Raw genomic sequence first — 27,103 nt, 5'->3', positions numbered from 1 at the left:
GTTTTTCTCTTTCTGACTTACTTCACTCTGTATGACAGAGTCTAGGTCCATCCACCTCACTACAAATAACTCAATTTCATTTCTTTTTATGGCTGAGTAATATTCCATTGTGTATATGTGCCACATCTTCTTTATCCATTCATCTGTAGATAGACACTTAGGTTGCTTCCATGTCCTGGCTACTGTAAATAGAGCTGCAATGAACATTGTGGTACATGACTCTTTTTGAATTATGGTTAAGAAATAATTTATTTTTCTTCCTTAGGTTCTAATATCCTTTCAATTTCACTTCCTTTAGGTCTTAAAGTATATATTTATGTAAGAAACCTAAATAGCTAAATACTCTGAAAATGGTTTTCTTAGTATTTCTAAAGAGTCAATGTGATGATGTGTCAACTCACTAGGCAATGGCCACCAACTATTCAAACACTAATCTAGGAGTTGCTGTGAAGGTATTTTATAGATGTAATTAAAGTCCATAATGAGTTGACTTTAAGTAAGAGAGATTATCCTAGATAATCTGGGTGGGGCAGATTCAATCAGTTGAAAGGCCTTAAGAGCAATGCCAAGGTTTCCCTGAAGAAGAAATTCTGTCTCTGGACAGCAGCTTCAGAACATTCCTGAGAGTTCTTGCACACCCTTCGTGACAGACTGCCTTATGATTTTGAACTTGCCTAGGCCAATAACTGCATAAGCCAATTCCTTGCTGCAATGCATTTCTTAATACGTATCTCCTACAAGTTCTGCTTCTCTGGTTGAACTCTGATACAGCAGGCTGGTGCAAGGTGTCCTGGCTGTTGTATTAGAGAGAAGAAAAAGCAGAAGGTACTCCTTGTCCTAAAATAGATACCTCACCATTTCAAACTGCATTATTAGATAGCCATTCACTTCTTTGTGAGATCCTATTAATAATGCAGACACTTCTAGAAGGAGTAATAGCATAAATTATTCCTACTAAGGCCTTTGCCATTAGAGGTCCCCTACTTCCTCCTGATGCACTGAGAGGATGCTACCCATAAGGACAGCTATAAGGACCAGGCGAAGAGTAGGCAGTAAATGGAATGCTGCTAACTCAGAGCTTGGCCAAGGGCTAGTCTTATCAGAACTAGTAAGTCTCCATCTAAATTTCCTTGAATCCCTGCTCAAGTACAAGCTTGCTTCTCCCAGGTGGCCAAGATCTTATAGAAATGCACACCTCATAGACTTTCATTATCAAAAGGACAGTGCGCACTGTGTATCACAAAGCTCCAAAATACTCTCACCACACTTTATAAAATCTATATACTCAAGAGACCAGTTTGATACACAGACTATAGACTCAAATAATACATGTGTAGATTAAACTGTTTGAAATGGATAGTTTTATTTCCACTATATGTACCCAAATCTGTGGGTACAGGTTTGGTTGGAAAAGAAGGCTAGCCTCCATAAGGAGGACTTTGTGATGGCTTTGGGAAATTTCAGTCTGTCAAGAACATGGTGCACATATGAAATTAGTGACCAATTTGATCAATTATTTAGAATGTCATGAGATCACACACACACACACACACACACACACACACACACACTAGCCAGTTATTTCAAGGTATTTCTGGAGATTTTGTTGCTAGGTGGTTTCTATGCGTTGCCCCTCCATGGTCAAGAAGAGAATGACAGACCTGTCTCAACTTGGGAGGATTGAGCCAAATAGGAGAGAGATCAAAGAAACTGCTACAGATATGAAAAAAAGTACACAATGTGCTTGTTCTTATGTTCCACCAGGTTGCAATTCAAAAGAGGATTATTTTAAAACATATTTACTACTGGGCTTATTTTGTTGACCTTGGTAAACATTACCTCAAAGTTGTTCCACTTGTATTTTCCTTAAGGGAGCAGAGATGCTCATGAACAGGTATAGACAGAATCACGTGTCAAGTTAAAGATATTGCAACTTTCTACAGAGAGAAAGATTTTAAACTGTCCATAATAATAAAAAAACAACAACAGGATTTACATAATCAGAAAAATACTATCCTGGATGTAGTATCTTATTTCATAGATCAATAACCACTTATAAACATGAATGTAGGGCTTCCCTGGTGGCGCAGTGGTTGAGAGTCTGCCTGCCGATGCAGGGGACACGGGTTTGTGCCCCGGTCCAGGAAGATCCCACATGCCGCAGAGCGGCTGGGCCTGTGAGCCATGGCCGCTGGGCCTGCGTGTCTGGAGCCTGTGCTCCGCAACTGGAGAGGCCACAACAGTGAGAGGCCCACGTCCAGCAAAAACAAAAACAAAACCAAAAAAAACCATGAAGGTAGAGCTTCCTGAAATTATTTATATTACAATACAATCTAGGGCTGAGGTCCTTTTTTCCTTGACATTACTCTAAAATGGAAATGAGAACCTAATCTATGATTTTCTATGATGATTGTGGATTTCCATTAAAGAAAATAAAGAAGAAGCCTTATAAACGTGTGATAATCCAACATCTACCACTTATTACTGTGACTGAGAGCAAGTCATTTAACCTTTTTAAAATCTCAGCTTCCCCATTTGTAAAATGTAAAAAACCTATACGTTATTACTAACATGACTCAAGATGTATGAAACCATTTTAAAGTTATTTTTATACAAATATGAATTATTAGTATAATAAAGCTGGGATTTGAACTTTAGACTCCTTAGGAATTTTAACATTGATCATAATTAATTATATATAATTTATACTATACATCCTACCTATTTAATAAAGTGGGAAAATGCAATATTGATGTTCTGCCATTTATGGATAGACTCTTTAGGATAAAGTTCTTCTTGGTGTTCATGCATAAATTCATGCCACTCTAAGGATGGCAGTAGGCAGGCTCATGGAGTTAGGAAGATCTGTTCTGGAACACTGCAGAGCAAATAAAATAAAAGGGCATTCAAGCAGTTTTATAAATGTTTTTTAATGGAAATCAATGGTAAAACCAATAATCCAGTGTGCCAGTGAAAATGTCATATAGTCTCAAATCAGTATTTTGGGAGAAGGAAACTGAGGTTTGGGCTAGGATTATGGAAGACACTCTGAATATCTGAGCCATGGACATAGGCTAGATTAAGTTGCTTGTATTTGAATTCTATGTTCATTGTGATCTTTCTGTTCAAAATTACTTGGTTAGGCTTCAATAAATATGTATTGAATTGAATCCCTATAGGCTCTGTTAAGTACGTAAGATTTGTGACCACTGAGCTTGCAAATAAATATGTAATAAGAACTACAGCACCTTTGTATAGCACTTTCCCCTATTTTATACTTTGTCTTTTATAAAGTATCTTTACCTACATGATTGTGTTTAATGATTGATAGATTAGAGAGTAGGAGATTATGCCAAGTATAAAAAACATTACAGTATCATGTATTGGGAAACATAAGGACAGCTGAACGGATTTATTCATGGATGGCACAATCATAACATTTATTACTGTTGAGATAGAGCCACAAAAGGAAATTAGTTTAAAAGGAAAGCTAAAGACAAGACTTTGCTTGTTTCCTTAAACTGGAATGTCCTTCTCTTTCTTCTTCCATATCAGACCAGTTTCCTCTTCCCTCAAAGCTCAGCTCAAAGACCGTCTCTTTTATGAAGCTACCCCTCTGTGTTCACATAGCTCTTTATATACAGCTCTAGCATAGCATTTATTTTTTTCTTCTTTGTAAATAGCTGTTTACTTTGTAAGGCTGCTTGAAGGCAAAAGCTAGCCTATCATTGTTATCTCCCATTATGCCCCACACAGGGCACTGCAGAGCAAGGAATTCCATTAACACTCAGAGTATTGAACTAACTAACTGGAGAGAACACCACTATGTTAAAGAACTAAATACTCCCACAAGATATCCCCGAGGGTCACCTTCTGCCAGATTATGCACGAGGTTACTTAGATATCATAAATAATGGCAAAGACAGTGAAAACAAGAATTGAAGTGGCAGAAAAGATTATTGAGGGACAGTAACAAAAAAGTAAAAGTGGAGAGAGCACAGATGTAGGAAAGCAGACTGCTAGAAGGACTCTTCATTCCACTGCTATATATTAAGGGCCCACTGTGTATCAGGCATTAAACTAATTGCTGGGGGTATAAGGGAGAACAAGGTTCCTTCCCTCCCTGTCTTCAAGGAGTTTCCAATCCAGTGTGGAGGGAGACAAGTAACCAATAATTACAAAATGAAGTATTAAATGTATTGGTAAGGACAACTACCTACTATAACTGGGCAGTTGCATGTCTAAGAAATCTTGCTGTCGAATTGCTTTTAAAAATAGTTTCAATGAGGAAAAGGGGTTAGGGGTTAGATTTCTAGTCTTGTGATAACAAAGACAGATTCCATCTTGGCTACTATAAATAACGATACAATGAACAATGTTTTCTCTTGTTGATCAGGACTGTGATGGAGATACACTGGATGCTTTTGAGGAAGGGGATAACATGGATGATACAGCAGTCAGAAAAGTTGATTTAGGACCTGGTATTTCCATTTCCCATACTAAAATTTCTCTCTTTCACTTCTAGGCCTCCATGACAGCCAACACATTGAGCTCATTCCAATATTTTATTAATAAAATAAGTTTTATTTATCTTCTCACAGTTATTTATTTTAACATTTTTTTGTTTTTATAAGGAGTTACTAAGCTGCTGCTAGGCATGTCTAGTGCAGTTGTTAAAACATTGATCCATTATAATCTCTGTGTAAATGCCATTGCATCCATGAATAATTATTTTAATACTGTGTTATTTAGAATACATTTCATTTACTTCAAAACTACAGTTGTGAAATTATTTTGACTTTAAATACCTGGCTTGGAGCCAGAACCTCACAGTTAGTTATTAGATGCCATTAGTAACATTAGGAAAAGCCAGGCAATTCACAAAAAGGGAAACTAAAGGGAAAATATTCAGAAGATCCCCTCAAAGCAGGAAATGAGAATCAGAATGACTTCAACTTTTTAAAAATGGAAATGATAATCACAATGATAAAGATGATTAACATTTATTGAGCGCTTCCTACATGCCAGGCACTGTGTTAAGTAAATCTTTATCCTACTGTTGCTCAGAACAGAAGTGAAATAACTTGATTAAGTTGGAACTTGAACCTTGAGAACTGTTTGACTCCAAATAAAATATCTCTAACGGCATGCACTTTCCGAAGTTACAGAACTCCACTTCGGAATACCTGGTTCTAAATGTCCAAGACCCCTGCACCTGAAACTAACATAATATTGTACATCAACTACACTTAAACAAAAATTAATTAACTAATTAATTAATTTTAAGTAATTAAAAAATTCCCAAGACCCAATGCTCCTGGAAACCTCCTATCTAGAAAGGGCAACTGGCCTTTTCTTAGTAGTATGAAGCTACTCCTTTACTGTTGTTACTCCTTAAACAATCCCAATTCTCAACAAACAAACAAACAAGCAAATGAACAAAATGTGTACTAATCTACCCACACTGTCAGCCTAAATGGAAACTTCTGGCTGTGGTTTTAATTGGAAATGGAACCCTTCCCTTGCTGTCCAAATTTATTACTGTTACACATCACCCTCAGTTTTTCATCTAGGAAACAAGCCATTCTGGTGATGGATGAGGCAATATTTATATATCATCTGCAAAGTAAGCAAGGAGATGTCCAGTTTAAAAGCACTATAAGGCTATTGTTACAGTCCAGTAATGAAGACAGTGATTTTGGGGAAAAAAATTACATACAGCTAAATACTAAAAATAATTTTTTAAACTGTAATTTTTGTATAAGTTGTACAAATCAGAGTATACTTTTCAATTTAGGTGGAAGATGCCACTCTTAAAATTTGTTGCCTTCTGTATAAAAATCTAGTCAAAGAAGTTAGCTTATAGTTTGGCTCAATATTTATTTCTGTAAATTTTATGTTTCTTCCTATTGATCCATAATTATGAATATTTATTAGTGATACTCATACAATATCCAAGTGATTAACCATTAAATAATTTTTTAAAAGATGAGAGATTAAGAGTCATGGTACACAGAGTTCTATTAAAAATCCTGAGTGAATTATGGTGGCGACAATAGATCATTAAATCAAACTGTGAATGTCCTGACATCTAAGGCAATAAGAGAAACATGATTTCTTAAACTTTTTTTTTTTTTTTTTTTTGTGGTACGCGGGCCTCTCACTGTTGTGGCCTCTCCCATGGCAGAGCACAGGCTCCAGACGTGCAGGCTCAGCGGCCATGGCTCATGGGCCCAGCCGCTCCGCGGCATGTGGGATATTCCTGGACCGGGGCACGAACCCGTGTCCCCTGCATTGGCAGGTGGACTCTCAACCACTGCACCTCCAGGGAAGCCCTTAAACTTTTTTTTAATACACAATAAGAGGAAGCATATCAGTAAACAAGACAAAACAAAACTTAGGAGAATCCTTATAATCTGCTGGTAGGAATGCAAAGGGTACAACTATATTTGAAAATGCCATACTTTATAAACCAACAGATTGGCTACTGGGTGTATATCTTGGGAAAAACAAAACTCTTGTTCATATGCATCAAGATATGGGTACAAAAATTTTTTACTGTTGAGTGGCTTGTAATTATAGAAAACTAAAAAAAAAAGAACGTCCTAAATTACCATTAATGAAGAATGTATTTATACAATGGAATATATATTTTTTATATGGATGAATAAGATCATACAGATCAAATGGATAATTTACAAAAATACTGTTGAATAAAAAAGCAAGTTACAGAATAGATTTTTTAAAAAGCCCCAAATCAAAACTATATATTGTTTATGAACATACAAACTTGGTATAAAAAATACTAAAAGATAAACCAGAAGAAAATATAGCAAATTTATGACACTGGTTCCCTCTGGGAGAGGGAAGCAAGAAGTGGGTCAGGCCATGGAGACAAAGATGATTTCAACTTGGTCAGTAATGTTTCTTTTTTTTAAAGCTTAACAAAAACAATATGCTACCACCATTAATTTTAAGTGGTAGTTGTACATGTATTTGTTATATTGTTTATGTACTTTAAATATTTTTTTAAAAACTGAAAAAAATTTTATGATACCTTCAAGATCAAGGACCTCCAAAGCAGCCTATATATCCCAAAGACCATGTATGTATTAGAGCTATAATCTTTGATATGAATATCATGATCAAATTAACATATCTGCTTTTAGCACTTCATTTATTCATTCAACAAATATTTATTGACCCTTACTATAGGCAGGTACAAGACAACGTTCTTGCTCTTTGGTGCTTGTATTGGGGAGGAGAAAAGAGATATAAATAAAGGAGTAGTATATAACATAAGAAATATCAGGCAGTTATAACTGATATTCAGTCAGAAGGTACCCAGTAAAATGTAACCATTGACATCTCTTCTGATTGGTCAGTGTTGGTGCTGCCTCAGTTGTTAATTAGTTTGAACATCAACCCGGTAATAAATTCAGTGAAGAAAAACTAAGCAGGCTCAGGATAAATGGATAAAGGGTGTGGAGGAGATGTGATTTTAGATAAGGTGGTCAGATGAGAAAGGTTTTTAAGCAGAGACCTAACAAAAGGCAGTAATGAGCTCTGGGAAGATATTGAGAACATGGGTCCAAACAAGGCAAGAATAAACTAAGTTTAATGAGGAACATCAAGAAGGCAGGTAGAGAGGACTGAGCAAGGTAGGAGTGATCAGAGCAGAGAGGTATTCAGGGACCAGATTACACAGGAGATTTCAGGCAGTGGTAATGGTTTAGATTTAATTCTCAGTGGGACACAAAAAATATGAGAGGAAATTAAACAAGTTAAAGATCTGACAGATTCTTAAAATTTTATGTATGTATATTTACATAATATAATTACACTGTCTATATATATAATATATTTACATTATAATATTCACACATTATAAAGTTTTATATTATAATATTATAAAACATATGTGAATTTGATAATAGGGCAAATGTGGGAAGCAAGGAGACCAGTTAGGAGATACTGCAGGAGTGCAACCTAGAGATATAGCTGGTAGTTAGCAGTGGAGACGATGAAAAGTGGTCTGATTTGGGACATATTTTGAAGGTTTAGCTAACAGAATTGGTTGATATGTGTGGTGAGAGACATAAAGGAGTTAAGGAGGATTCCTAGATTTTTCGTCTTGAGCAACTAGATAAATATAAGCTGCCATTTATAGGTATGGGAAAGACCAGAGTCAGAATAGATTTGGGAAGAAGAAATCAAGAGTTCTATAATAAACATGTGAAGTTTAAAATGCCTACTAGACATCCAAGTAGAGACTGCATGGAGGCAGTTGGCTATGTGATAACAGTTGTTATTGATAGTGTTAAAAAAAAATCAAAAGTATCACGCTAACTACTTTTCTCAACACTTCACCCACAAGAATATGATTTTGTTAACTAGCCAACAGTTGCTGACTTATTATTCTGGTTTTAGATGGTGAATACAATATGTACTCCACTCTCTATGATTTTTAACAGCTTACTTCCATTTATATGAACACGTTAATGGAAATGAAAGCAGAATGGAAACAAACACAGTTGATTGGTTCTCCTATCCCCGAATGAAGACACTCATCACATAACATGCATTTCCAACATTCCATACACTCTGTTTACAGAATCCAATTTTCTGAGGTTATCTGAAAGGATTTTTAGATAACAAAATCATAGTATTGTAGCTCATAATCCAAATAATAAATGTGATTTTAAAAAGGTTTTTGTGATGGTTTTATTCCACAGACTACAAATAAAATTAGAGGGTAATTTATAGTATAGTTTAAAAGTAGGACATGCATGTCAGATTGCCTGGATTTATCCTATTCCCACTACTTAGTTGGAAAAGTTACTTAACCTCCTGCCTTAATTACTTCACCCATTAAATAAGGATAATGATAAGATGGAGGATTACATGAACTAACAAAGGCCAAGTGTTTAGTACAGTGCATGACACCAGGAAAGTTCTCAATAAATAACATTATTTGTAAAAATATTCCACAAGTTCAATTTGACAAGGGTGCATTAAACAATACTATGTGCTTTACACTGTGCTAGGCACTGTTAAAGTGACCCCAGTGATGGCTAAATACAACATTACCCTGAGCCAGACAGTAGACACATTAGTGACAATGCTTCCTAACACCACATGTAAGATTAATTTTTCTAAATTTTGAAATCAAAATCCATGTGGCATGGTCCAGGCATCACAACCAACCTCAGAGTGGCCACCAGCTCATTTTCTTTGTCATGAACACATCCTCTTCTGCAATTTGTACTGACCACATATATTGGATTCTCCTCTCCCTTGAGAGAGGGTTGCTTGGAAGTATATTTGATATCTTCATTTTATCATTTCCAAGAAGGAAAGAGTGCAACAGAAAACAAACAAAAAGTTATATGTAATGGTGAAAAAGCATTGTTCAGACATGACTTGATGATAATGTCAGCTGCTGGACCTCTCAAAGGACATCAGCCCTCTGGAACAAAAGGGCTATTTCTTTGTGCTAAAACAGCATCCAGCTCAATTCTTCATTTAATATTTTAGAAGTCAGTTCCAAAGTAGGTCAAAAATTGGAAACCAATTTTGGTTTCTTCCTCAGCTCATGTCTCTAATTTTCATGGAAATGATACTATGAGAATCTATCTATTCCCAGAAAGATGAGAAGAAACTTACAACCTGCCAATCTCAGTAAGTTCCTTTCCAGTATGATGCTGTGTGAAACAACTTTCATCCTTTCCCCCTTTTGTAAGGAAGGAAATTCTGAAATCTAAAAATGGCATATGAAAAGCTAGTCTGCCCATTGGCCTGGTGAATTAAAACCAAAGCAGATTTCACACCAGCCACTTTATACAAGGAATATGTTTCAGTATGCAACTGTCTCCAAAAAGGCTGATTCTAAGGGAAAAGGAAGAACGCTTTACTGAGGGTAAATGACAACTTCCCAAAGTTTTTATATTAGAAACAAAAGACTTGAGAGGGCACTCAGATGAATATTTCCTAGCCCTGAGATGATGGCCCCCATGCCACCAAAACCCAGGGCAAGATTACGTAAAATTTCCACAAAATGAAGGGTGTGGAAAAGTCTCTGAAACAAGACCTATTCTTCTGGAAGAAAGGATACTCATTTTTGAACTTGATCAACTGACAAACAATGGTGTCTGTTTAAAAGGCCCAAATATATATCTTTTAACTTAACTGTTGGCTTCAATAGAAAAGTTTAAAAAGGGGCAAAAAGTACAAAGGAGTAAAACTACTACAATTAGGAATAAGAAAATTTAAATGGCCAAGAAACATATTTAAAAACTCAATCTTTTCAATAAGCAAATAAATACATCTTTAAAAATGAAATGTCATTTTCCCCTTCCAATATGTTTGTATATCAATGTCAAAGTTTAAAAATTGTTATCTTAGCAGAAAAGGTGGTGGGAATAAGAATAATTTCATCAATATCCTTTTTGGTAAACTACATAATTTATCTGCTAAGGCCCTATATCAGAAGAAAATTTAAGAGTATAATGTCCAGGGGCTTCCCTGGTGGCACAGAGGTTAAGAATCTGCCTGCCAATGCAGGGGTCGAGGGTTCGAGCCCTGGTTTGGGAAGATCCCACATGCCGAGGAGCAACTAAGCCCGTGCACCACAACTACTGAGCCTGTGCTCTAGAACCCGTGAGCCACAACTACTGAAGCCCGCGTGCCTAGATCCCATGCTCCACAACAAGAGAAGCCACTGCAATGAGAAGCCCGCGCACGGCAACAAAGAGTAACCCTGGCTCGCCGCAACTAGAGAAAGCCCGCGCGCAGCATCAAGGACCCAATGCGGCAATCAATCAATCAATCAATTTTTAAGAAAAGAATATAATGCCCAGTATTGATGAGGATCTAGCTACTAGGGCATTTCATAAAATACTGGAGGAAGTATAGATAAACTATCTTTCTGATGGACAGTTTGACACCAGTTAAGAGCCTTAAAGTATAAAAACCAAACAACCTAAATGTCTATGAATAGAAGATTGATTAAAGAAATATCCATAGGGTAGAATACTACAAAGTAGTATATCTCAAAAATATAATGTTAAATTTAAAAGAAAGAAGCTATATAATAATGTGTACACTATTTTTCCATTTATGCAAGGTTCAAAAACAATGCTACTTATAATTTGTACACAACCATCAATATGTAATTTTCAATTATTTGTTAAAGAGGAAAAAGGAATATAAAGGAAAAAAATATCAGAGGGCATAGCACATATAAAAGGGTAAGGACTGTTCTGCAACACTTTTGTTTTGGTTGTGTGTGTGTGGATAAGTGTGTGTTTACTGTGTTCCAATATAAAATGTATTTCTCACTGTGGATCAACTTAAAGCAAGTTCTAAAGCCACAGGTATAGTCGACAAGGTGTAATTTGCTCATCTTCAGCTTGTTGCTTCCAAAGAGGTCTCCTTACTTTGCTCTCTACCGTGTGGCAGAAGCTGTCTTCCTTCTACCTCCAGAAGCTCTCTCAAGTCCAGACAAAAGAGAACAAGGCCCACTGATAGGGGGCCTGCCTAAGTCCTACATCTTGGTTTAAGTCCAACACCTCTTTCCCCAAGATTCACACAGAGAATGCCCCTTCCATTCAGTAGGATTCCACCCTTGAGAGCAAAAGAATACAACCCAACTCTTTAGCCTCAACTAAAGTCAATATGATGAGCTCACCATCCTAAAAACATGTGCATTTAATATGGGAGGTTTGGAATATGGGAGAAGAAGGGTAGGTTTAATAAAGAAAACTATATTGATACATGTTCATCAAAGCATTATAACCAATAGAAAAAAAAATGAAATGAAAATAACATCAAGTCATCAAGGTAGGAGCATAATTAAATAAAATATGATATATCCATATAATAGGATATTTATAGCTATCAAATCATACTCTCTAAGCACATATAAATGATCTAAGTAAATGATAAAGCTATAGTAGTAAATGAAAAAAGATGAAAAATTATATCTGATGATTCTATGATTCCAATTTTGTAAAACAAAATGTATATTATATTGGGTTGGCCAAAAAGACAAACTTTTTGGCCAACCCAATATTTAGGGAGAGAGACTTTTAAGAAATATGGCAAAATGATTTCAATGTTGAGTGTTAGGTTTTTCATCTTTTCCAAATTTTTTACTTGGAAAAATATTTTTTAAAAGATTCAATTAGAAATGGAAAAAAGAATCCTTCATACATACTTTCAGTGTTGAAACTCACAGTAGATTTTTGTCTCCTACCTCTCTTTTGAGAACATCATTATAAGCTGCCCAAATGGATTAGCTAAATTTTTCTAGTTGTCTCTTAGTTTACAGAGGGAAAAACCGGATACATGATAAAAGTCCTCGAGAAATAGAAAACATTCCAGAAAATCAAATACTATATTCAATCAACTGATCAATTAATCAGTTAAAAACATGTTATTATTTATTTGTTGCCTAGAAATATGATAAATGCTGTAAGGTAGAAAAGCAATATAATACATAGTTTCTGTTGAGCTCCTACTCTGCATCAGAGAGTACAGGAGGCTGACTCACATATTATCTCACTTAAAGGGCAGTGATCCAGACCAAGAGTCAGGATAAGGTAAACACATGAAACATATGTGTATGTGGGTACATAAATCAATAAGATGTAGTGAAGTGCTGAATGGTACAGTAGAGTAGAGTAGATAGATAGGCATATATTTTAATCACATAGTTAAAAGGTCAGGAGAATGATAAGAGCTGAAATTGGCAGGAAGTATACAGAGAAACTAACTTGACACAGACCTTGAAGGATGGGTGGAATTGGGATAAGTGGAGACTATTCCAAGCAAGAGGAGTGTCTTCTGCTTCTCCTGGTAGAGAAAAACATGAGATGAGGGACTTCTTGTGTGATGACACTAGTCATTAACGTCAAAGGATCAAGACGCCAGACTAAGACCCACGCACAGTTCCAGAGCTAAGCAGAACAAACCCCACCACCACCACCAAAAGTTTATAGAATATGCCTGAGAGACCCCAAAAGAATCCAGAGAGACTATGGGTTTTTTAGGACACTAGTTCTTATATTTTCAAGTGATATTCCTCTAGAGCAGACAAGGCTACCTCTTCAGGAACTGAAGGAGGTAATTCAAAGTAGTCCACTACAAGGCAGTAATTATGTTGAAGTCTCATGTTTCACCTTTAAAATCTTGTATTTGTGCATTCAGTAAAATGATGCTCCTAATCTTTGTGTGAAGTTGGAGCGCCAGGTATATGAGCCATGCTTATCTTATGCAGCATACTTCAGCATCTCCTAAGTTAAGAAATACATACATACATACATACATATATATATATATATATATATATATATATATATATGGGTCTAACTCATCAGGTTCTATGAATTTTTGCTCCTCTTCCATCTTGCCAGATATAAGGTGTCAATCTACCATTAACCAGGCCACTAGGCTGTCATTTAAATGCTGTGGGTCCATCTGCTGCACCCAGCCTTTTTTCTTGTCTTCTTCAGACACAGTTTAACATCAGGCACTTGGCTACCAGACAATATTTTCCAAGTGGCTCTTTAATATGCAGCAAAATAATGTTTCACCTTTAAACTATGAGTGCTGGTCTTACCTCTACATCCTCGTCCCCATCCTCTGGCTACACACCACTTCGTATTAATTTTGCTTAGGACTCTTTTTTTACTTCCTTTTGGGGCAGGGACCATATGTTATTTGACTTTGATTCTCACCACCACCACCAGGTTTTGCACGTGCTATATGTTCTGTTCACTTCGCATTGCATACAGTAGTCTATAGTAATATTTGTGCATTAGCTCAACAGAGACAAGAGTACTCGTGCACACAGAGAACACTGTCTGGGAACAATGAATGACATGAGGTGGTTTTAAGTTTGGTTAGCCCCACCATAATATTTATCAGCTCCCTCTCAAGGTCTCCTGCATAAACCATGCATGCTATGCCAATGCAGCCTCAACCCAAATCCAGTAGTCCCCTTCCAATGAGACTGCTAGTCTTAAATCCCTTGGAAATGCCATTGGGTCCTGATGGGAAGTAATGGGAAATAAGGTTGTAAACACTCAGATTTAAAAACCAGGTAGAGTACTTTAGACTTGATGCAATAGATAATAAGGAGCTACTATTGGCTCCTTAACAAGGGAATACTTGATATAGTGACATATGAGAAAGATTGATCTCTGTGGAACTTAATTCACTGCAAACATAAATTAAACTTTTCTAAGAAGTAAGTCTAAATAATGAACTAAATAACAATGACGTGTTAATAATTAAGGAACTGAAGATTTTTAAAAATTCCATTCTGGCATAATTAAGGGATAAATCAATTCAAATGAAAGATGTCACTGTTATTAAAACTTCATTAATTTATTAAATTATGTTTCACGTGAACAGAGTGCAGGATTATTTGATTATTATGTAAATCAATGTCATTTCCAGTTTTTGGAAAATTGATATTAATGCCTTGTCATTGAAAACGTAACTAAATTTATCAAATTAACTTCTCAAAAGCCACCTGATAGCCACCAGACTGCAACCTGAGCCGATGCCAAATCAGAAATGTAAGTTATAGATAGCCCTGAGACTATGTGTCACCACTCATTCATCCCACTGGGTTCCTTTAAAATTATAAAACATGAAGGCTTTGTACAACTTTTGTAAATTCCATTTGAACATAATGAAATATGCTCTGTCCACAATGCTTACAGTAATTAAAAATGTTTTTCTTAATAGGAGTCTATCTGGAAATAGCACAATATGGAATGTTCATTAATAGACCTGCTATGGTGCTTGAATAAATGCCTATCAAGAACACAGGCACACATTAGTAAATTTCCTAAAGAAAATCCATTTTCATTTCAAATTCTGACACTTTATTTAGAAAACTTATACCCTTTCTTTTAATTATTTCAGTAAACATAACTAGGGTATTGTTAACAACACCTCAGAGTACTTTATTTTCTCCATTTTTTAGTAATATGAGTCTACATGTAATTAAAGGCTGCTGCATTAATGATGCCAAAGGTCTCCAAGGGAAGCATTTAATGTCCACCTCAGAATATTATGTCAAAATTACATGCACAGAAGACTTTTTAATAATCTTTGTTTCCTAATTTAGATTTGATTGGCTCTGAAATCCATAGGTGCACTCCAGGGCTCACATTTCTACCGACATCAGCACTTCTGTGACATAAATTGTACAAACGCCCATGACTTCTTCCGTCTGTAGGCTTCTTTTGAAAGCTTCTGTTTAACTTATCCAGAAAATTAGCTGCAGGTTGGAGATAATTGCAAATAATTTTGCCATTTTTAAGCCACTGGGGTGTTGCGTGGAGATATGACAGCTAAGTTTGTCTAAACACAGAGAACAAGTCATAACTTTGTGTTGTCACTTCAGCTTTACACACAGGTTCAGATCATCCTATTTGCTCTTTATGCAAATTGAAACAAATTGTAGTCACTAGGTGACCTGTGTTTTCTGACAAAGCTGTGCTACCTGAAGCTTTTACATGGCTGAAGGAGGACATGATCTATACTAACATGTTATGTCAGCCTAAAAAAAATGCTTAACCCTCTTCTACCCTTCAGATTCTTCACCCTTAACAAAAACAGAGTTCTTTTAGCCATCGACAACTTACAAGGAATATATCAGATTAAATTAAAAAGAAAATGTATGGCCTCAATATACAAAATTCATGCATATATATGTATATGTGTATATCTATTTCTATTCCCCTATTTCACTATCATAAGTAGAAATGGCAGAATCTCCCATAAAACTAATGTTTAAAATGCTGGTACTATTACTATACAAAAATTTAAAATCACCAGATATTAAAGAGTTATTAAGTAGGTTATCCAGGTTAATAAACAGAGATCTACTGTTAAATGGAATCATGTGGTCCTTTTCCCCTAAAATTTCACTCTAAAGTAAATGTAGCATTCATGGATGGTCAATGGCATATAATGATGGAGGCAATGCAAAAAGCAGCAATACAAACTCTCAATGCATTGCCAATGAACTTCAACTTTATATAAGATAAATTGGCTATGGGAATTATAGGGTATTTCTCTGACCAAATGTCCCCCCGGTGCTCAGAATTGCTGCAGTCACAGCTAATAAGGGTGTCACTAGCTGAGCAGGTGATTACTGAAACCATTTTGCAGCAAACATTTACATATCAGGGCTAAGCAGTGATTGTGCTTATGTGGCAGCTGCCCTGATGTAATAGGCCATAACGACTCTGAGGGAGCAGGTATGGATGCATGTGTCAAGGAGGGGAGAATGTGAAAGTCATAACACAAATGACTTTATGGATTCCCATTAGACCTCGGGCTAAGGAGCACCTAAACAGGTCTGATATGACAGCATCCTGAAACAGCTTTACAGCCTGTGTCAGGAAACCTTACACTAAAGAGTTTTATGGAAAATACAAAACTGCAGAGAGGAAGTGTTGCTATATTAGGCCACTATCTTTGACTTGGTATATAATATGCATACAAATAGTCTCAAACTATATATTTAAAGTATAGATTATTAAACCTGTTATGCCAATCAAATGTATATTAAGGAGTCCAAATTAAGCATAGATAGGTAACATCTCACAAACCTCACACTCTCCCATGGAAAACAATTCTGTCCAATGACAAACTTAAACCCACCAAGACTTCTGAATATCTGTATCACAGTAAGATGTAGCCTTTTAAAACACTGTCCTGTGGAGTTTCACATAAACATGTAAAGTACACATATTACTGCACTTGGGAAAGCTGAGGGATATCGTTTTCACTTTTTTCTCTTTTGGTCACTAACATCACTTAGCCAGTAAACTGGTAGAAATTGGCTTGTTTAAAGACCTTAGACCATGTCACTGTAAAAGTCAGGCGTGAGAAGTTCTATAATGCACCATTTCCCACTCAAGATGGGAGAAAGAGGCATGCTAAAGACACCAAGTAAACTCTTCAACACGATGGACAGGAGCAGTGCTGAGCAAGCATTCTCTTGCCAGAGGCTGACACCAGGGAGGCTGCACATTCAAATCACATGTTGAACACATCATACAGGGCCTATGCAAGTACAAACAGCACTGTGAAAAAGGATCTTTGCTATTTTACTTAGATCTGTAAATTATTAAACAATTCCAGAAGAGGTATATTGCTACAAGTGCATGCAAACCAATATGTAGAGTCAGAGTGTTCTTAATAATACGAAGATTTGGCCCAGAACTCATCCTCTGCTAAGGAGTTCTGGGCCAAACCTGTCACCTGAACAGCAATTTCACCCCAGATTTGCAATGAGATCTTAAGTTTGACCTTTTATGAGAGATTATTAAAAATCTTACATAAAGCCAAAAAATGTCCCTGCTCTTTTACAGATTTATTATAGTTTTCCTAAGGTGTTTGATTGAATAAACTCCTCTTCTGGAAGTCTGGCTTCTAAAAGGCAACTTCTTTGCAAAGCACATATCTGCTACCCAGAGAGACGGTCCTCTCTTTGAAATATTTAGTCTTTCAGAGCACTTTAGTCATAGTGACACCTAATAGCTAAGCTCTTTTTCTCACTCTCTGCAAAATCAGGTTTAGACTATAATTCAAACCAGTCCCCAAAGGCACTTCTGAAAAATGGCAAGCCCTTAGCTTTTAGGTGAAAGCACTGTTTAGTGCTCAAAACTGTTTCCTGTTACAAAACCTTTTCTACAGTGCTAGGTCTAAGATGATCTTATGATAATTTAACTCACTAGGGACTGTGAACAGATGCTACTTTGATTAATAGTTTTACTATCCTGAAAATGCCAGGCCAGGTTCAAGATAATAAAGTCAGGTAAGGATACTATTAAAATCTGCCATATGACTACCTCTGTTACGTGGTGAAAAATGGGACCACAACATTTCCTGTATCAAATAAAGACCGCCTATAATAATAAAAAAAAAAAACATAAACCAAATGAACACACTGTCTGAATTCTTTAGCACATTGATTCACATCATTTCAATCACCAAACTCTTTACTAATACCTTATGGGTATATTTTCAGCAACACCTCTAGTGAAAATTCAATTTGTCACTCCTGTGTTACCTTTTTACATCCCATTTACCTTTCCACTCAGAAAAAGACTTATGTATACTATGAAAACAACAAATTATCTAACTTTGCTTATCAAAAGGAGAGTATTTGAATTTGTATGCTCCATATCATTACTTTTTCAATAAACATGTTTTCCATATTCTAAACTTTTCTATGGAAAACCACAACCCTTGTAAACAAGAGGCTGCATAAGTTGACAAATAAGACTCTTCTGGAAAAGCTTCTCATGAGGCTTTAGCCTCTGTCTCCTCTTCTGCTTCCCTTCTCACTGGTCTCCTAACCAAGGATTTCCAAACCATAGCAGTTTCCTGATGAGGAAAATCAGGACATCTACTCTAGCCTTGAACTATGGAACATGGGACTAGCCTTAATTTAAATACATATGTGAAGAAACCTTTGTGTTTTTAAAGTTGGTTTACCAATGGGTTTTATCCTTATGATATCACATATAGCCTAATCATATTCCCAATCTCCAATCTGAAATTTAAACTTCAGTGGACTTTTTTTTTTTATAATTTATATTCAGTGCACTTGCCTCAGTGAAGCCTTTGGTTTGCAGGAAGGTAAGTTCCAGTGCATCAATCACACTGTGCAAACTGTAATTCCAGGTGGTGCAAGCCTCCACTGAGAATGAAGCTAGCCTGTTTAGCACAAATCTGCCACTTGCAGATTCAGCTCATTACCTGAGTTGAGTCTTTACACTTAACACATTTGTATGCATATACAACATGCCCGCACTTAACACGAAATATTCTATTCAAAAAGGTTGTCTCACCATTGCACAGAATGTCTCAGGAGGGTCTCCACAGGTAATGTCCGGAGGATCCAGTTTCACTTTCAGATATTTTGTCATGTCTGTAGATTCCGGCTGACAGGCCATATAATCCCAAACTTTCCCTTCTTCTGTGTAAATCTGAGTCTTACACACATCATAATGTCCCCACACCAAAGGGTAGGGCTGCATCACTGAGGACACTGTAACCCAAAGGGCATGAATTGACAGGAATCTTGACAAATACATCTCTAAATTCTTGGCAATCTTCGTGGTAACAAAAGCCGGGTTTGCTTATCTGTGTTCTCTATTTTACATATACGTGTATGTCTATACGTAGGTAGGTTTGTATATTTAACAAAAAAAAAAAAAAAAAAAAAAAAAGAGGATGAGACTTCAAAGTAGATTCCAAAACTAAAAGTGAAGGATTCGGATATTGCACGTGTTCAGGTATATTGGGGACTTTGGTGGAAACCTAGCATACTTGTGCATTAGGCATTAGCAACAACTTGCAGCTTTTTCATTGTCTTAGAACATATCTATTAGACTTGCGTCTAGTTTGGTTTTTGTAAAAGATGTCCAGCAGCAGATAATGATTTAGCAAAATGATGGCTCTCCTATTGTACATCCAATAACCCTGGGTGATCCTAGATGCTCACGGCTCATAAGGGTTGCTCAGGCGCACTGAGGTATCAGTATCTGAAGCAAAAGGATGAGTGTCGATAGCTCGGTGTCTGCTTCCCATCAATCATTCTTTTCTTCTGGCACCAACACCCTTTTAGAAACAATAAAAATAAAAGTTATTTTCCCACAATCAATGCATTACAAAATGTATGATATGTTGGCATTTGGGAGGTTTGATGCAATATGAAGCAAATTGGTGTAATATGGACAACCTTTACTTTGCTAGAATAAGCAAACCACAGAAATCATTCACATTGGGGAGAATTTTGAAATGAAGGATTTAACACTTCCATAACAAAGACAGATGTTTGTGTTCCAGGTGAGTTACAGGTTTTCGCTTCAAAAATTATATTTCCATCTTGACAAAACCGAGAGCAAGCAGCTAGATTTAAACATTTCTCAGATATTGCAGTGCTGGAAAATCTTCCAGGAGTACAATGGGGGAAATGAGCGCTTTTATAACAATGACAAAAAAAGTGATAACTACTCCTATGCCTTTTGTCTCTTAGCAAAGAGACCCTAAAAATCTACAAATTCCTTGTACATTTCTTAGCTTTTGTTAACTGGAGTGAAAACTGGCATTGTTGGCACGAGGCTGTCCCTTTGGATTTGCTCATTATATTGGAAGAATTTAGCATCTTTGTTTAGTTGCATTTAGTGATAAAGATAACTTGGCTCCCTGAAAAAATAATCAAAAATAAAACCAGAGGCGCAAATTATCCTTTCGTAAGAATTTTCTATTTTCTTATATCTTTTTATAGCTATTACATCTGCATTTGCAGTTACTTTCTGTAACAGAAGAAGAGAATTTGTCCCAAAGGCGAATATTATACACTGCTTTAAAACTAAAAGCTCTGTACTAAAACGCACAATTTAAAATGCACATATAAAAAGAGCTGAGAGTGAGTTAACAGGCCATGAAGCAGAATAATATGGCACTAATTCTAAGAAAAAATAAAAATTACTGTTTAAAAGTACTTTTGGTTAACTGATAATACAGCCTACATAACTATGAGTACAAGTCATTGGCGAGTTTAAATGGCAACTTTTCTCTTTAGAAATCACTGTCTAAATCCAAACAAACTATAATATTTGGAATCCAGGTGTAAGAAAAGTGTATTTGCTTAATTAGTTGGTTTATATTGTCATAGTCCCAATAATTAACTATTTTTTAAATGTAAAAGGACAAAAAAGCCTACAGTTTCAGGAAATACCATTATAGACCCTTCAATTCACACTAAGCAGTTTAAATATGGAAGTTCACTATCCTCACAAAATCTTATAAAAGGAATTCACTATATTTAAATAATGTACCATCTTAAAATGAACTAAGCCACAGAGACTATGAAATGCCAACAGATGGCTGAATTGTGTTTCCATAGCAAAGTAATTTATAATAATTGCTTTATGGATACAAGTGCAATTTTCATTATATTCAATTCATAAAATGTTATCATACTGCTGTAATTTGTGATATTTTCTATTAGGAAAAGTGTTGAATATTTGAGTTACTATGAAGCAATAATTAGCAGTTTGTCTAAACATGTATAAACTACAGATTTGAATCTGCCACTTTCTTATAATGTAAAGACTATATAGTGTTGAGTACATTTTGAAATCTAAACCAAAAAAAAAAAAAACCACAGAGAAGCATGTGTTATGGCTACTACAGCCTTCTGCTTTTTTCAGATTCATTAGTAATTTAAGTTGATATTTTCAGAAACAGCGGACATTTTGACAATAATCTGAAAAGTATTAAAATAATATAAATTTACATTTTCTAGATGCATTTTTCAACTGCATTTACTACTTTATTATAATAAGAACACTTTGGGGGGGGGATGAAGGGGAGGGGAAAGTAGACCTTATAACTGAAGCAGTGTAAAGTCTACTATACCAGAAATTATTAACTTAAATTCTTAGTTTCAAATACATAACAACTTACTTATCAAGAACCATACACTCTTGAAGACTTGGAATGAGCTGCTTTGAGTTTGAAATGAGTAAGCACTACAAGCTAATTTTTAATATTATTTTTTAAATATGACCATAAGTATATATTTGAATTCTCTGAGATTAATCGTCACATTTTTTAATCAATAAATACTATCCCCCTAATCTATTTATTCTTGGCTACTGTCTTCATCCACCTTTTGCCTCACTTGAATCACAAAATAAAGGATGACCGTATATATGTATGTTAAAAATTTGGACACTAGGGAAATGTGTGGGAACCTGTTACTATTTCCTGACACAACAGCAATCCCGGTGTAACGAATTCTCATTAAAGTACACCAGAATTATAATGATGGTCATTACACAGAATTATGGACTACACCATTGATTGAATTTAGAAAGCTGACAAAGAAAAATGCAAAGGAGTGCAAGACATTTGAATATTAGGCGGTTGCAGGGCTGTGCGACAGACATTCTTGACAAGAAGCAGCCAATTATAGCTTAAATTTCTGGCACATAACCAGTTGTGATTAACAGTTTTCCATTACATTACAGACATATTATTAATGTATTAAAAATGTCAAGCTTTGGCAAGCACTAATATGGCATGGCTTGGTCAGTCTGCAGAATTTACATTTAATGAGCTCCCATTGACACAGAAAAAGATATTGACCACAGCGTATTACAGATCAGGAGGAGAGGGTCACTAAGTTGTTCTTTAACGTAATTATTTGATTTCATTCCAACTTTTATGTTTGTAGCATCACTTAGTGCGGATCCTTCACGTTAGGATCTCCTTACTTTTCAGTGCCACATACATTTCAAAGAAAATCCTCTTAATTTAAAATTAGAAAGAAATTAAATCTGTGAACTTCCATGACACATAATGGAAAAGAAGCCTCTGTCAAAATCAGGAATTTCTATTAAAGTATAATTATGGAGTTTTCAAAGAAAATAAAATGATTTTAAAATAGGATATTATTTATCCCTTAACCTCTCTTACCTAATGGCACCAGTTCCCATCTGGCTATGCTTTCAACTAGGTTAAAATCACCAATAGCTTCTTAAAAGCTAGGTCATCACAGCAAATAGCCAGGCAAACCAATTATGAGAAGGACAGTCAATGACATATTTGGGGATTTAATATACTAAACCAATCCCTTCTTGCCCATAACTGAACTAATTGCCAAGTAACGTGGGCTTTGAATTTGTCTCAGGTGTTCGTATCGCGTAAATGTGAGCAGCTTCAGAAGAGCTGTGCGCGGCCCCAGTTCTAGTTCTTTACTTTGCGAACCTTGGGAACTCACTGTAATCAAATAGTGCTATCATCTCTACCTGTGCAGTAAAGTTTTGGGAAGTCCTCTTTGATAGAAATACCCATTAATATGCCATGAGTACTCCATAGACCTCTGACTGGTATATAAATTTGCAAAGCCGCTGTGAAAATACAAAGATACATCATGCCCTCAAATTGATAGATGTTACTGATCTGGACTAAAATGGGCTATAAAATGGCTTTGCATACAAGGAACATATCTTTTTCCAGGATTCTGTAGCTAATTCCCTTCCACTTTGGGTTAACTTTGCAGAAGGTATTTCACAGGTCCTTTCTTTCATTAGAAAAGAAGTCTGCTAAACATTACATGGAAGTAACAATGATAAAAACTATAGACAATTACATTCCAAAAACAACTGACAATTTCATCAACAGAGAGGAAAATATTGACAGTAAATCCACTAACTCTAGCTGGCTCTTGGCATTTGTTTTACTGTATAATCTCGCTAGGAGGAGGGGGTGGTGATAGTAGGCTATTTATTCCATAAATACTCAGCTCTTCAGGGCCACCTGAAATAGACAGCTATTGACTCATTCCTCATAGACATTAAGAATTTTATAAATATGCATGTTTCTGAATGGGAAGGAAAAAAAAGAACATTGACTATAATCATATTCCATTGAGTGAAAAATATAAGGAGATAAAGACATATCCAAATTCCATAACCTATCAAAATTAGCAGCTTCCAACACTGTCATAACGAGATTGACTAGATGAGATACTTAACATATATTGAATGCTCTTTGTATTTATTTGTTGTGAAGAAAACATTTTCTAGTCATCTTAATGGGAGATGGGAGTCATCTTAATTTGCTTCTATCCTTTTAACTGTCTTTCAAGATTTAAGGAATTTAACATGTACTGCAATATCATTGGCATATTTTACTCATACTTGATTGGGTATTATGAGCAACTGCCTATCATGAGATTCTTAATAAAACCAAATAACACACCTTAGGATTTGGAAGATCTCTGTTTTCACCAAGAGACTAATGATTAGGGAAATTAGATAGCATATATTTTGCAGGATGTTTGGGGATGGGATAATACATAAAATTATTTCAGAATCAGCTAAGTCTAGAATAAATATGCTATTTCATTAATATAGAACAACAGATTTCATTGTCATGTAGAGAAGTTCAGAAATTCAAGGTTTCAAATACACATTTGAGAAAATCTACACCCACCTAAAGTTTTGAAACAAAACTCTGGATTCTGAAGATAAAATTATTTTTAAAAGTATGCTAAATCTCTTACTGACCTATACAGACACATTCATACACACACGTTTTTCTGTTAACATACAATTAATTTCCTGAGTTGTATGAAATTTTATTTCTTTCCAAGTGACTTGGTGTTTTTGTAACTCTAAAACTCTCTCTACAAATCTTTACAGCAGTTAGAAAGCATATCAACTAAGCGTGCAATAGTTTAATTTTTTTTTAACATTACTACTTGATGTGTTTTCAGAATAATAACAGAGGCAAAGACAAGTATATGCACCACTTACAAATATACAAAAGGAAACAGCAACATACATTAGCCTCCTGCTAAAAAACCTAACCTGAATCATTTTAGCACACTTACCCAGTGAAAGCTGACGAAACAAAAATCTCAATAGGAAAAACAGCCTTATGTGATATAAGATCAACTGTTTTCTTACAAAATGTTAAGATTACCCTTTTAAAATTTCACAATAGGAAGTATCATCAAATTAATAGCCAACTATATGGAATTTTGAATTCCCTCATGTTGATCTTCAGTGGTGAAATAGATCTTATTTCATGGCACCCAGAAAAGAAAAGGAAAATAGATCCCTTTTGTATGTTAAGCTAGAACAACCTGCTGTGTGAAATACTTGAGACATTGTTTCTTTGCAATCTGATCCACATGCAAAGAACCAAATTTCATCTTAATGAAAAACTGAAAGTTACTTATCTTCCAAAAGAATCTTGAACAGTTATGGAGCTGATTTTCCTTTGCCAAAGAGAAAAGGGATGGGGAGCATTTAAAGCAGTCCAAGTTACAGTTCAAAATACTTAATTAATGAAACCTGGGGTTGTTAATTCCCCAAGATTTTTTTTTAGAGATGATCTCAAGGACTAGACAAATCAGAAAAACCTTGCCGCTACTGCGAAAAAGAAAATTTCTGGAAAACTTTTTTCTAACAAGCTGAACCATTAAGTGTAAATGATTTTATTAGAAGATTCTTCTGTTTTGTTCCCCAATTCTGTAAGATAAGAAAACTTTTAGTATTTTCAGTCATAAGATAGGGCTTTATTTCTAGTGCAAATCTACTGCCAGATACACCATATGTTTAGTGGAATTTTGAATCTTACTTAGAATTTTCCATTCCAAAGATTGACAAACTGTTATGATAATGAGTGGTTCCATTACCATCCCCTGGGAAGAATGGGGGAGGAAGTGGGAAACAAAAGCCTCTACTCTGGAAATCTATACCTGATGTGAGAATGGAAACGCTACCTCCAGCTTTTGCAAATAAAGGTGCTTAAAATCTCCGCTAGAAAATTTCCTCCCCTGACCTGTAAAATGACAACCTCCTGAGTGGATTTCTGGAAAAGATAAAAAGAAAAAAGAAGTCCGAGCGAGGTTACTAAAATAAACAGCAGAGGGCGCAGTTTCTTTTCTTATCTAAGTTTTCCCGTGTCTGAATCACTTAATTGGTTATTTTGGGTCCAATAATATTCAGTATTATTTGTATTATATATAGATATCCACAGATCCATACAGGAGAGCAATTCAATGTCTCTAGCCGAATCCATCAACCCCTGAGAAAATATTCCGTATAGCATTCCCACACCAAGTCTTTCCCTCTTTCAATTTTCCCTTCTCCCCAGCTGCACAACATGGGATAGTAATGCTTTAATCTCGCACCAATAAAGGAGATTAAAAGAAAGGAACTTCAAAAGCTCAGTGTGGCCACCAGCTCCATAGGGCCGGCAAGAGGGAAAGTTTTTTCCCCAAGCAAGGACAACTGGCAAAGCAAGAAAGAAGAAAAAGAAAAAAGAACCCTCCGATGCGTTGTGTGCGGTCAGGTGTCGGGGGTGGGGAGGGGGGAGAGCGAGCTGTGTATCTGTGAGTCCAGGCACTGAGTACAACACACACACACGTAACCTGCCCGGGGCGCACACCAGGAAGACTCGTGTATGGGTGTGAGAGTGTGCGCGGTGTGTGCGCGCGCGCTGCCTCCACATGGTGCTTCACAAAGTTCCTCGCCCACCCGGAGCCTTCCCTCCCGCCCGTGGATTGCGCGGCGGGGGGAGGTTCGAGGAGAGGGAGGGAGGAAAGCGGTGGGGAGAGGGGCAAAGGCGGAACGCGCGGGTCGCGGCGGGAGGGGGAAGCCGGCGGCACTCACCGTGAGGCCCGTTCGCTAGGCGCCCGGCGGGAACCCAGCCGACGGCGCGGGGCGGCGGCCGGGCCCAGCCTGGTGCGCCTCGGGCGGCGGCCTCGGCAGCGGAGCCCCGGGCGGCGCTGGGCGGGCGGCGGCTGTTAGGCCGAGCCTCTTCAGAACAGGCGGAGCGGGAGAGCTAGGGGTGTGGACCCGAGCGCCGCGGCCCCGCCGCCGCACCCCCGGGGTCCAGGTTGCGCCTGGCCGGCGGTGGCAGAGGACCCAGCGGAACCGAAGCCCCGCGCCCGGCCGCCACTACCCGCCGCTTAATTACCTTCGCCTCCGGCCCCGGGGAGTGGTGGGAGCCTCCTGCGCGTAGCCCCCTCTCGGAGCCCTAGCCGAGAGGGGGAATTCCTTCCCGTTGACGTCCTCTTCCGAAATGCAAAAGATCAGTGACTTTGACAGGTAGATGAGGGGGAGGGAATAGGGGCGGGCGGAGAGGAAGAGAAGATGAGAAAGGTGCCTCTCCCTCCAAAAATATAGTGATATTAATAATGAAATCGCAGCCTTCGGGAGGTCTTGCCAGCCCAGTCCTCTGCTTGCCGGCTCTCCTCCGCGCCTCCTCGCGCCACTGCCTCTGCCACTTCTCGCCTTAAACTTTTACTGAGGGATTTTTTTTCTATTTTTTTCTGTATCCTTTTTTTTTTTTTTTTTTTAATGTTTTCAGCTGCAGGACGATTTCCTGATTCCTGGGGATCAGAACCAGCGGCCCGGTGGTTCTACCCCGCTTGGCACAGGTTTCATTTTATTTCAGACCAAGACGTTGAGCTTAGTCAGAAGGGACATAAATCAGGACAATTAGCATTGGCGCCAAGAAGATCCTCTAGTACCAATTT

At 36.9% G+C, this 27,103-nt stretch overlaps 1 protein-coding gene across 2 annotated transcripts in view; it reads right to left on the bottom strand.

Annotated features, from left to right (window-relative positions):
- NTNG1 (netrin G1) overlaps positions 1–19,130 on the bottom strand; it is a 365,432-nt gene extending 346,302 nt beyond the window's left edge. For both annotated transcript variants that reach the window (XM_060085947.1, XM_060085936.1), the window contains exon 1: positions 18,885–19,130. In XM_060085947.1, coding sequence (XP_059941930.1) covers positions 18,885–19,130 — 246 coding nt within the window. The remainder of the gene's footprint in view (positions 1–18,884) is intronic.
- Between the last annotated feature and the right edge of the window lie 7,973 nt (positions 19,131–27,103).

The sequence above is a fragment of the Mesoplodon densirostris genome, chromosome 2 (assembly GCF_025265405.1).
Source record: "Mesoplodon densirostris isolate mMesDen1 chromosome 2, mMesDen1 primary haplotype, whole genome shotgun sequence".
Classification (NCBI taxonomy): domain Eukaryota; kingdom Metazoa; phylum Chordata; class Mammalia; order Artiodactyla; family Ziphiidae; genus Mesoplodon; species Mesoplodon densirostris.
This window is presented reverse-complemented; position numbering and strand designations above follow the sequence as displayed.